Source organism: Populus alba, chromosome 1, assembly GCF_005239225.2.
Source record: "Populus alba chromosome 1, ASM523922v2, whole genome shotgun sequence".
Lineage (NCBI taxonomy): Eukaryota > Viridiplantae > Streptophyta > Magnoliopsida > Malpighiales > Salicaceae > Populus > Populus alba.
The window spans coordinates 47,129,456-47,142,973 of record NC_133284.1 but is presented as its reverse complement, the minus strand read 5'-3'; the positions used below and the strand labels follow the sequence as shown (position 1 = coordinate 47,142,973).

The following is a 13,518-nucleotide window of genomic DNA, read 5'->3' as shown; positions in this document are numbered from 1 at the left end:
AAATTACACATGCAATGTAATTAAAAATTTATTTTTATTGTTTTTTATAATTAAAAATATTCATTTAATTCCATGAAGGTGCTTGTTTAACCTTAAGAAAAAAGTTAAAAACAAGGCAAATGTTGGGGCTTCAATATATGAGGCTTATATTGCTGAAGAGATCTCAATGTTTATATTGTACTATTTTTAGCTTTAATTAAGAACAAAAAACAATCATGTTCCAAGGCATGATGATGGTGGTGAAGTGCCTTTAAGTGGGAACTTATCAACATTCTCCAATCCTACACGATCTGCAGCAAAAAATGCTGTTAAGGGAAGATAGTTGTCTAAAATAGAATTTAGACAAGCACATAATTATGTGTTATTTAACTGTGATGAACTGAGACCTTTTATTTAGTAAGTATACTAATTAAACTTTGTTATAAATGAATATTTCTCTCTTTTAATATCACACACTCATACATTGTTGAATACCTCGTAAGTGTTGCCACCCAATTTTTTACCTATGTTTTGATAAATTTTTCAAAAAAAAAAAAAACAATAATAAGGGTTTACATGTGGCGATAACCCAGAGCATCATGACTAATATTAAGGAAGCAATATGTCAAGGAGGTAATTACTAAATCATAAATAATTTGGTTTGATTTGTGCTAGTTATGAAAAATAATCACTACAATATAAAATATCATAGATATATGATTTGATTTGTAATGGTTATGGAAAATAATTATTGCAATATAAAATACCATAGATATATGATTTGATTCGTGCTGGTTATAGAAAATAATCAATGCAATATAAAATACCATATATATGGGATTTGTTAGTGCTGGTTATAGAAGACAATCTCTGCAATAATTATTGCAATATTTCCTTGAATAGCACATATAGAGATTTTCTATATAAGTGAACCTCCAGTCATAATAAAAAAAGAAGAAGAGAGAATTTGGAGGAGAGCAATTTGAAGACAAAAAAATTAGGGCATCCACAAAACCCTAAACCCATCTCTTTTAAGCCAGCCGGCTGCACACCCTCCTTTGAAAAAAAGGAGCCACCGCCCAAGGAAGCCCTCTTCCTTCTCCTTTCAGCCGATAAAGCTCCCCTGCACTCTCTTTTCCCTGCTGCCAACCAAACAAACCAAGAGCTAACCTCCAAACCACAACAGCCACACATTGTCCCCACACACTTCGCCACCAGCCGCTGCCTCGCAGGTAAGTCTTTCAAACTTTGAGAATATATTATGCTATGTGTTGTTGTTGTTTTTTTTTTTTTTACTTTGAATGATACTTTGTTTAAAAGTTTTAGCATGTATCTTTACATTTTGTCATACATGATGTAGTCATTCATCACTTTATTATTATTTTCTTTTTGGAGAGCACACACATTAAATTTTAAGTTAAGTGGGGAACTAGCAGCTTGCCTTATGACTTGAGTCAAGGTTTAAGTTTGTGTAAACCCCAACTCTTTGCTGAGTGTTTAGACTGATAGTGATTAGTACACGTGCCATCCCACTATCTGCTGAACCCCTATATTGCCTTTACGAGGGTGATCACTAGGACAATAAGAGACCCTCTTTAGAGACCAAGTAGTAAACCTACCCAATGTCTCACATAAAGGAACTAGAGCCTATCCTTAGGATGTATGCTCCATAATATCTTTTTGCATCCAAATAAGCCTAAGCTCAAAGCATCTTGAATCTCAAGACCATAATTCAAAAGCTAGCCAAGGGAGAGATGTTTCAGAATTAGGAGACCCAAGAAACTCCATTGGTGTTCAAAATTTAATCAACAATGCTTGTTTGATCATGATATTGTGTTGTTTTCCTTTTTCAACTTTCTAAATCGAGGTTCCAAATGTCAATGGGATTTTATCTTTGTTTTTTTAAAACTTTTCCCTTTAATGAGATCATGTCTTTTCAAAAGTTCATCTTGGTGTTTTTACACATCACTTTCCTTTTCAAAGCGAATCGTCCATAACTACACCTGCACTTTACACTGAGAATGAATGGCCGGACTTTAAATAATCCATATTAGTTGTAAAAGAGGAAGAATGGTAGGAAAATAACATTAGGGGATTCACAAAAATTAATAACATGAACAAGCTTGAAAACCCGCTAGAGAGGAGCTTGAAACCATAAATATGGGCGATGAAGAAATCAAGAGAGAGTTGAAGATACGGACTTTGATCACCCTTAAAGAAAGAGAAGAGTTGATTGCACAACTTCAAAATTATGTAGATGTTTTTGCTTGGTCCTACAAGGATATGCCTGGTTTGTATAGGGTACCACTAGTAGAAGGATGCAAGTCGGTTAAGCAAAGGTTAAGAAGGACTAATCCGAATAAAGGCAGAAATTGAAAAACAATGGAACGCCGATTTTCTAGAAGTAGTCAAGTATCTGCGAGTGTGTCCAACATAGTGGTAGTATCTAAAAAGGAAGATAAAATTAGAGTTTTTATGGACTTTAGGGATTTAAATCGGACTAGCCCTAAAGACAATTTTGTCTACCACACATAGATATGTTTGATAATGTAGCATGTAGCTCCACATATTCCTTTAAGGACAGATTTTTGGGCTACCATTAGATAAAAATGACTTGAGGATAATGAGAAGAAACCTTTGTAACACCATGAGGAACCTTTTACTATAAAGTCATGCCATTTGGGTTAAAGAACGTTGGGGCCACCTACCAAAGGGCCATGGTAACTTTATTACACAACATGATGCAAAAGGAGGTTAAAGTATATGTGGATGACATGATCTAGAGAGGGAGAAAATCATGTCCAAATATTGAAGGAATTATTTGAAAAAACGAAGGAGGTACAAAGTTGAGGCTTAACCATGCAAGGTGTTCATTCGGGGTGAAATCTAGGAAGTTGTTGGGATTTATGATGAGTGACAAAGGGATAGAAGTGGACCCTGGTTAAGTAAAGGTTATTCAATCTATGCCAACTCCCAAGACTGAGAAAGGATGTAAGGAGTTTCTTGGGAAGGTTGAATTACATTGCTCAGTTTATATTCCAATTAACCACGACTTATGACCTCATCTTCAATTGTTAAGGAAGAAGAATCTTGGAATTTGGAATAAGAGTGTGAAGAAGCTTTCACGAAAATCAAACAGTACCTACTAAAACCACCCCTATCTATCAAGCTGAATTGTAAAATGACAAGTTCTACTAGCTGAGTACGACATAGTATATATGACAATGAAAGCTATGAATGTCATCGCCGATCACCTAGTTGACCATGCTATGGAAAGATTATAAGCCGTTAAAATTTGATTTTTCTGATAAAGATATGCCTTCAGTCGAGGAAAGGAAATCAGATTGGTGGATTATGTACGTTGATGGTGTTGTGGTAATAGAGTGGGGGCAGTGCTAATATTTCCTAATAAGAAACAGTATCCGATTTTAGTTAAGTTGCAATTTGGGTGTACTAACAACACAACTGAGTATGAAGCTTGCATTCTCGATTTTGGAGGTTACATTAGAGCTAAACATCATAAAGATAAATGTGTATTGGAGACTCAATTTTAATTATTTGCCAAGTGAAAGGAAAAGGGCAAACCAAGGAAGGGAAGGAAACCTTTTAAGCCAGCCGGCTGCACACCCTCCTTTGAAAAAAAGGAGCCACCGCCCAAGGAAGCCCTCTTCCTTCTCCTTTCAACCGACAAAGCTCCCCTGCACTCTTTTTTCCCTGCCGCCAACCAAACAAATCAAGAGCTAACCTCCAAACCACAATAGCCACACATTGTCCCCACACACTTCGCCTCTAGCCGCTGCCTCGCAGGTAAGTCTTTCAAACTTTGAGAATATATTCACATGGTTTCTTGTCTTTAATTGCGATTAACTGTGATGCTTGTGTTTTTTTTTTTTTTACAAAAAAATATAAAAAAAATGTTTTTGTGTGTTGCATACGGCCAATACCCTAACATGTTTTTTTTAATGTCTTAACAAATATTTGAACTTTCAAAAATTTGTTTTCGCATGGATTTCTTAAACACAACAAAAAAATTATTTTCTTGCATTTCTGGATTTTACAACATGTTTGTAAAACTCCAAAGGATATTGGCCAACATTCAAAAAAGTACAAAAATCTTATTTTAGGGGGAATTCATTTATTATTCACTGTTAATGTTTGGATAAAAAAATCTCAAAGGGATGAATATCCAAAATATTATTGGGAATAACTTGTTATTATTCACTGTTAATATTTGGATAAAGAAACCCTAAGTGGTAAATATCCAAAATAATTTTCTAGGAATAATAAGTCATCAAACATCATTGAAAGAAGCCTTGATTATAATCCAGGGCATTTCAATTTTACTCCACAGTTTATGAGCCTTGAGAGTATGAAACATTAAGACAAAAATAGACTTTTAAAGCGCCTTGAATTTCCTTAGATTTCTAAATTTTTGTCCCTCCTCCTTGTGATTTACGAGTCACAAAACTCTTGAAATACTAAGGGAAAAATGAGCTTTCGAAGCACATGGAATCTCCTGGATTTCTATCCTAATAAATTTAGTTTGAATCAAACTTAGGAAAATTAATGGGATTACAAAACATCAACACCGTAGCAATTATAAAGAAAATCAAACACCAAGTAGCTTACCTTAGGTAGGGCGTACTAGGGGTGCTAATACCTTCCCTTTACGCAACCAGTCCCTTGCTTTAGAATCTCTGAAAAACCAGTTAGGGTTCCTAGTGACCATAATACTAGGTGGCGACTCCAAAGAAATAATAAAAAGCAAAACAAGCAAAAAAATCGCCATCGAACGCCGCGTGGATTTTGACTTGCGACAGTAAGCAACATCGTCAATATTTAATGTCTAAAAACTCACAACTAACCGCATCTAAAATCTTTCAATTACAAGATAAATAATTTTTCATATGGTTCAAAACACAATGTAAGTACTGTTTAATTATCATTATCTATTAGGATACAGAATTTAATTACACATTTCTCGTTCACTATTCATTGTTATACTTTATGTATCAAGTTTATAAATTGGGAGGCAATGCTAGTGTTACATTGTCTTTACTAAGTTTGGGTCCTAAAAAAAGGTGAAATGCTACAATGAGTATTTTGTTAATGGACACGTATTTGATACTGAAAAAAATGGCCAGATTTGTGTTAAGAGATCGACTTTTAATGAGTTTAAAGTTGACTATTATGAGAAATTAGAAAAAGTAATTGAATTACAATATCATAGCAAGAAGATAAAGTATTTTTATTCAAATGTTATTGGTATAACACCACTGATATAGGAATCAGAGTAGATCCCTATCATGGTTTGGTCAAAATTAATTCAAAAGCTAGACTCTACAACGTCAACGATGTATTTATTTTCGCCAAGCAATGCCAGCAAATTTATTACACATATACCCCTTCCTTTAAAAATGATTGTTCAAGAGTTGATTGGTTATTCGTATTAAAAAACCAAACCTAAAGGTTGTGTCAAGATTGTTCAAGATGAGAACGATGAATCAAATATGAGAGATGATGTCTTTCAAGTTAGTGAGTTAATTGATCCATATTGAGTTGCTACATCGATTGACTTGGAAAAAAATTTAAATTTTCACATCACCAAAAATAGTTTTGGTGATGTTGACGTTGAGGACTTGAATATTTTTCTGAGTTGTTCCCCTTCTCTCTGGCACTATTCTTGAAACAAATTACAAACGGGTATATCGATGGTTTGTTTTTGTCAGTATATTCTATAGGCGAAAGGAATTATTCCCCTTCTTCTTGGCACTGTTCGTGGAACAAATTACAAATGGGTAAACCAACGGTTTGTTTCCATTGGTATATTCCATAGGTGAAGGGAATTGTTCCCCTTCTATCCTACACTGATCATGGAACAAATTACACATGGCTATACAAAAGGTCTATTTCCATCGGTATATTCCATAGGCAAAGGAAACTGTTCCCTTCACTTATCGGTGATAGCAATTAAAGTTTTCATATTTCCAATGAAATCTCCAACGGACTGTGAATTACAATGTGTTGGCACTGAATGCTTTTACTGACTAAGTTGCAGGTTTCCAACGGAATCACCGATGGGCTGCAAATTCCAACGCACTGGTAATGAATGCATTTTTTACTATTAACAATTTACTATTTTACCAATAGAATCACGAATGAAATAAAAAAATTCGGAGGGGTTTTTGAAATTTTTAGTGCGAAACAAAAATTTAAATGGAATTTACCGACAGAATATTTAAAAATAATAATATTTAATATTTTTTTTTGTAACTTCATCCTTAAACATAGTATAAAAAACACAATGAGTACATAAAAAAATTATGTTGGTATAAATGACACGTCATCACTATATTTTGCTTTATTTTAAATTTTTTTTTCACTGTACTTTTCTCGGTATATATTAAGGGAATATTTTCATCAATAAAATCCATCGATAATTTACAAACAAAAATATTCCCTAAATATTTTCATTTATATTTATTGATTTTTTGGTAATGGCTTAAAAAATTGGTGAAAGTTGCACTTTCCGTCAATTTAATAATTTACTGGAAAACTTTTTCAAAAGCCCATAAAATGTCTTTCTCATAACGGGATTATTCACCTTGTTGAAACCGGTATAACTATACTCCCTTAGGCCTCTCTTCCCATTCCTACTGGCCACATCCCTTTCAAACTACTATTGACGTCATTAACCACTTACCCCACACTTCTAATTCACAATATCCCTCCTTTTGAGGCTTTTGTTTGGGTGTCAGCCAAATTATCATAAAACTTTTGGTTGTCTATGTTTCCCACTTACCCAACCGTGCACCCCAATCAAGCTAGAGCCAAAATCTATCCCTTATATATTTTTTTAGGTTATTCCGTGGCCTAAAATGCTTATGTTTATGATGAATCTTTCTCAAATCAACGTGTGTATGAATTTGATTAGAGGCCCAGATGGAATCCTCCAATGGACAAACAAGTAACAGGTTATATTTCTTCCAGCCGTAATTTTGCTTTATATATAAGTTTTGGAATTTAATCTTCTATCTTCCTCTTTTCATCACCTTCGTATTCCTTCACTTCAGTTTTCATTAGTTAGCTTTCCATTGGCTTAACGATAATCTTGTTGTATCAATAAAATCTCTCTCGATTGTTATAAAAAAGAAGAAGAAGAAGAAGAAGAAGAAGACTCGGGAAACATGAACTTTGAATTGGAAAACGAGACACACTAAGGAAGGTCACTGTTGAGTGTTGATAGATAGCAACTGATTACCTTCATTTCTTCCTAGTGGCCCACCATTTATTAGAATCTCAGGATTTAAGGATGTCGTAAAGAAATGAAATTGATGATTTTTTATCGATGAAGAAGACCGACAGTTAACAAGGATTCATTGCTGTCCCAAGGCAACAAAATTTTGTTTATTGCACTCTTACTTTTCTTTGCATTCGTAAAGGCTGGTGAAAATTCTCTGAAACTTGGACAATTATTATTATTTATTATTATTATTATTAAATATGAGTGTTCGAGTCAACTTATATGTATCTCGACTAATTCTAAAGGTTATAAAGTTAGTGGGCCATGTAAGTTTTTAGTGATCCTAAGATTTATGGAACTCAAATTAATAATTTTTTTAAAAAAATATAAAATCTTAGCTTTAATACTTAGATTTTGAACATTCGTTTCAAAACTTTGTTATAAATGGCAGCTAGGGTTGCCGTATTACAAGGCGATGGAATCATGGATAGTGAGTCTAGAGACTTCAACAAAAGTGTTCTTATGAATATTGATTTCCCTTGAACGCTTCCACGTGGTTGTTATTTGTGTTTTCACCAGTCTTGCCTTAAATGCTCTCCTTTTCTGATATGGAGAGAGGGATGTGTGAAAACCAATGAAAAGAGAGAGGAAAATAATGAAAAGAAGAAATGATTGTTGGCGCTCCACCTGACCTCTCCTCAGTACACGCGTCGCCCTAATAGAAAGGCATCATTGAGAAGATTTCGACGGCACCCGCGAAGACCCCTTCAGAGTCCGGTGAAAGGCCCACACGCCACCTAAACACGGTGACCTTCCATCACAATTTTTATATTTTTTTATATTAGTACTTGTTCTTTCTTTCTTTTCTTTTTTCTAATCAACAAAAAAGAAATAATTGGCCATCAGTTTTGCAACCAAAGGGTTTAATGGCTGAAAAAATAAATTGAAAACAAAAAACATTATTATTCCAATCAATAATAAATTGTAAAAGAGTGATGCACAATAATTTCATCTCACAACCTTTTTTTTTTTTTTTAATGAAGAAGAATCACAGGCATTCATACGGTAAAATACAATAAATACTGGAAGTTAATTGCTGGTGAATTTTGTTTTGGATTTAGATTTTTCTGTCGGCTTTATTTTTAGATTTCTATGAACAATAAAGCATTTACTAAACATATATTTGAAAGTGTTATTGCGATTATTTTTTAAAGTGTTTTTTATTTAAAAATATATTAAAATAATATATATTATTTTTTATTTTTTAAAAATTATTTTTATCATTAACCTATCAAAATAATCTTAAAACAATAAAAAATATTAATTTAAAATAAAGAAAAAAATTAATTTTTTTTTTTTAAATTCTTTTAAAATGTAAAAACAAATAAAGTCTAAGAATATTACTGTCTCTCCATATAAAATTACTATGAACAATAAAGCAACCACATTTCAGATTTTTATCTGTTTAGTAACCTTTCTTTCATTTTCTTATAGTTTTCCACACTCAAATATTGAAAAATTATTAGGTAGATTTACTCTACCATCACCCTTAAACTATATCAATAAATGCATGACACCAGGATAAAATTATGTAAAATACGTGAGAAACATTATATTTTATCTACATGTGACTGTTTTTTTTAGTCTACTCTATCTTTTTTTTTTTTAATTGCTGTTAAAGGAAGCAATATCTACAACCAGTAGTAATGTCAAAAACACGATATAGAGCAGACCCATTCCATTCACAAATCCAAACTAGAATTACAGCAACTGACAATCACAAAGTCACTACCGAGGTTCCAAGACTGAGGTTGAAATTTCATTGGTTGAAGATGATTCCACCTTGCTGGATGAAGAAGATGCTTCAACCGGACCTCTATCCTTAAAGAAGCCTGGTTCTTTTGGCTTTGGCAATGTCCTCTCTCCACCTAACATCAAAACCACCGAGGCCATGCTTGGTCTATCCTCAGGGTATTGTTGAACACATAACAGGCTAATGTGGATACATTTCATGACTTCTGATAGATTCCATGACTCTTCGGCCAATCCATCAACCAATTCTAATGTTTTGCCTTCTTTCCACAATCTCCATGCCTAGATCATTTGAAACCTCATCATTAACCGCTAAAATGATTGAATGTCATAAGGAAATTTAACCCTGGATACTTACATATCCTATGAGGCTTAGGGTTTTATCTGGATGGTAAAACCCTCTACTTTTCTTTCCAGTTACTATCTCTAGCAACATGATACCATAGCTAAAGACATCAGATTTCACTGAGAAGAGTCCATCAGTAGCATATTCTGGTGCCATATAACCACTACAGAACGACATTAAAAAAAGGCAGATGAGTACTATCTGGCAAATATCGTAAAGGCCTTAAAGAAAGAGCATGAAAAGTGAATACTTACTAGGTGCCAACTACTCTATTTGTGTTTCCTTCTGTCTGATCGCCTCCGAAAGTTCTAGCCAAACCGAAATCAGAAATTTTTGGGTTCATGTCCTTGTCAAGTAAAACGTTACTTGATTTCAGATCTCTATGTATAATCCTCAATCTAGAATCTTGATGAAGATACAGAAGCCCCCTGGCGATCCCGCAGATAATGTTGAACCGCTGAGACCAGTCTAACAGTTTACTTTTTGTCTGATCTGGTAAGATGTAATCATATATACGTCATGCATGCTACTTGGAAGCTCAAAACAGAAGACTTATTCTATCATGAGCCACGACTCATTCTTATTAGTAACAGCAAGCCAGCTAAAATTTTGTAAGGTTATGAGAGATCCGAACCAAAAAGGAAAGAGTCCAGGCTTTTGTTGGGCATATATTCATACACCAGAAGTCTTTCCTCTCTTTGAATGCTACATCCAAGAAGCTTTACAAGATTTCGGTGCTGTAGCTTGCTAATCAGTATAACTTCATTTTTGAACTCTTTTGATCCTTGTCCGGAGCTCGTTGATAACCTCTTCACAGCAATTTCTTGTCCATCTTCAAGTGTACCCTACAAAATCACACCAATAAAATGCATGCCTTTTCTTTTCTGAACAAAACCCTAGCTCGTTACTGTTCTTGTACATTAAAAGGCATACCTTGTAGACAGGTCCAAAACCTCCCTGACCTAATTTGTTTTTTATTGAAAAGTTGTTGGTTGCATTGACTATTTTAGCGAACTCAAAATGTGGTAGCTCCAAGTCTTCATTCTCTCCATCAGTTGTCTGATCATTTTGCTGGTCCATTTCTGCTCTCTCGGAAAAAGGAGGACATGAGATGGTAAAATTTAAACTTTTGACAGTTTTATTATTATGATTATGATATTATATCAAAGAATTATTTCAATTTAATAATTTAAATTATTATATAAAATTTTAAAATATAATTTATATTATTTTCTACATTTAATCATAACAAGTATCCAAGCAATCATGACAAGTATCCAAAGCTTCCACTAGAGATGATCATATACTTGCTAAAGCTACAGTCATAATGAGTGGACAATAGTTAATGGCTTAAAGCTATACTTTTCCACGAACTACAGACTTTTTGAGAACTTTATGATAAACAGGATGGCCATTCTTTTAGAGAAATGTACCAGTAACTTTACCTCTGCACTTTTCCTTTCGTTTGCAAATGCAATAGCAGAACACGAGCAGCCCGGAGAGTGAGACCATGGCAATGACTGTTGAAACTATCACCGCAATCTTTACGGCAGGCTCAGCTTTTGCCTCTAAGAAAGTGCACTATTGTTAGAATAAAGATACATCACAAGTAATTAAAGAAGCTATAAACAAGGAAATTATGCTGCATCTAGGTACTCATGGATTGAAAAAAAAAAATGTTTAGCATATACCTGATTCTGAAGGATTCATGCGAATGTATAGTTCCTGACCTCCAGCTGGAAACTGTCTAATATCTATCAGGTCACCATACCAAATTATGCAGCCACTGCCGCCTCCTCTAACATCTGAATTACTGTATGCCATACAGGAACAGTTCTGTAAACATTTAGCTCTGCATTCCTTGAGATTCATACTCTTGTTTAGCCAAGAATGAGTAGCATCAGGCCATTTCAGCCCCGGATATTTCACGAATCCATCTCCCTTCTGGCAGTTCAATGGTTTATTGCGCACGCACCCATCAGACCAATCCATTAAGTTCCATTTCTCTAGTGATTTAGGCTTGAATTTTTTTAAACATCGACAAATTGGCAAGTCATTAATGATGCAATTTCCATTGGCACCACAAAGGGCATAATTGTCGCAGGAGTCTCTTGGCACAGAAGCATAGAGGACCCAAGTTTGGGTTGCTTCATTCCATGTGTAGGCTTCACGATAATTGGTAGTCTGATTTACAACTATCCTGGAGAATGCTGATATATTTTTGAGGTTGTAGGATAAATATACTTCATCCTCACTTGAGACAAAATTTAACTTAAAAACTGGGTTTTGGACTAGTTCTGGAGCACCTGTGAATGCAACGCCTGTCCAGGGGCCACTCCTGAAGTACTGTTGTGATCCTCTCCAGATAATTGTCTCAGGGTTATCTTGTCGTTTAATCCCCCAAGTTAAGTCTCCGGGAGATGGATCATCTGAGCTCCTCCAGGATGATAGGCGCCTTTCAAGTCCGGTCCTTAAATCCCAGCCAAGCTTCATTCCTGGAATCAGTGTATCCGATGGATGATCAAAACTTTGCCACAGGTATCTTCCAGAGTCACTTTTTTCATCTCTTAAGACAAGATTACCAGAATCCAGGAGCTGCAGTACTATTGGACTCTTGGCTATTATTGTTGAGTTTGATGACCAAACAACAACGTTGCGGTTGCTAACAAGCAAAAGATTGGCAGTATTGTCTATGGTCAACAAGCCAGAGGAATCTTCAACTGGATTCCGCCGGTTTGCAACCCAAAGAACTGTTCTAACTGGGATATTTTTGTACCAAATTCCCAAGTAACGATTCTTAGAAATTCCAGGGCTAAAAAAACCCAGTTCAAAGCTTCCTTCTCTAGAAACCAAGGTTTTGCCATCACTTAGAGATTGTGATGGAGCAATGGTGTCAAGAGCAGTGGAGAATTTTAATTGGAAAATAAGGAAGGAAATATTGAAAAGTGTAAGTGAAAGGATAGTACAGAAAACTGTATGTGGAAGGATATCCATCCAATCATAGAGAGCTCATATGTGTATTGTGCTTGCAAGCTCAAGATTTATATATATAGACTTTTCACTACATGATTGAACTAGGATCAATTAAATAGGCTTTGATGATAAAGCCTTGACTTTTCATATGTGTGTTTCATGAAAAGCACGGCAGATTTGATAGATTGCAACATCCACTAACCTTTTTTTTCCACAACAGATCCCACAGCTTTTAGCTTTAATAATTCGACAAATCTAGTAACAGTACGTGGTTGGTGATGTCGTCAACAGCTATTATTTACTATGACTGAGACGTGATTCAGTGGTAATCCCACGAATTTAAGCCCCCATCCACTCAAAACAATGTCTAATATTTGCTGAAGTGATGATTGCCATTGCTAGATTCTACTTATCCCTACAATCTGTCATACACTAACTTTTTAACCATTGCCTGGTTGTGTGGTGTAATTTTTTGAACAGTTGGAGAAATTGTTACAGGAAATGGTTCAAGAAGACCAAACCAGTCACATGACGGATTTGCTAGAATAACAATTAATAACAGTGGAGTTCATTACAACAAGAAATCAAATGTTTTTAATTCTTTTGAATATTTATTCAAGTTTACACTTTCTTTAAAAGATGCTGAATATCCAAAACTTACCTAAAAAAAGGTTGCATTCACAACTTAACTACAAGCAATAGACTGGCTTGTCTACTCCTCCACAGCGGCCTCAGGTCTTTCTAAAGAATTATTCCAAAAGAAACTTTCCTAAAAGAAAAGGATGCATTTTCAACTTAACTAAAAGCAATAGACTGCCTTGTCTACTCCTCCATGGCGACCTCAGGTCTTTCTAAAGAATTATTCCAAAAGAAACTTTCCATTCTGTCCGCTAATTATTGTAAAATATTGAAAAAGAAAACCTGATGATGTTGGTCAATATATCCCCTATCAGAGTTCACATTGAACGATCGTGCTTTTTAATAGTTTACACACCATCTGGACCAGAATTGCCTGTGAGCTGAGATCTGCATCCTCTGCTACGGAACAGGGCAGCTTTGGGAGTAGTGCTTGAATAGCATTTTAGCATTCTCTTTCAAAAATGCTAATGAACAAAGGTAATATATTCTACCATCCCACCTGTTATAAGGAAAATATGATTAATTC

The 13,518-nt window shown here is 34.7% G+C and overlaps 1 protein-coding gene across 1 annotated transcript; it reads right to left on the bottom strand.

Annotated features, from left to right (window-relative positions):
* Positions 1-8,800: 8,800 nt before the first annotated feature.
* On the bottom strand, positions 8,801-12,397 carry LOC118054858 (G-type lectin S-receptor-like serine/threonine-protein kinase At4g27290). Its single transcript, XM_035066623.2, has 7 exons — positions 11,072-12,397; positions 10,826-10,948; positions 10,314-10,462; positions 10,015-10,225; positions 9,635-9,872; positions 9,393-9,543; positions 8,801-9,316 (listed from the first exon to the last, which is right to left on the bottom strand). The coding sequence occupies exons 1-7, from the start codon at positions 12,372-12,374 to the stop codon at positions 9,011-9,013; spliced, it is 2,481 nt and encodes an 826-aa protein (XP_034922514.1). The 5' UTR covers positions 12,375-12,397; the 3' UTR covers positions 8,801-9,010.
* Positions 12,398-13,518: the final 1,121 nt, after the last annotated feature.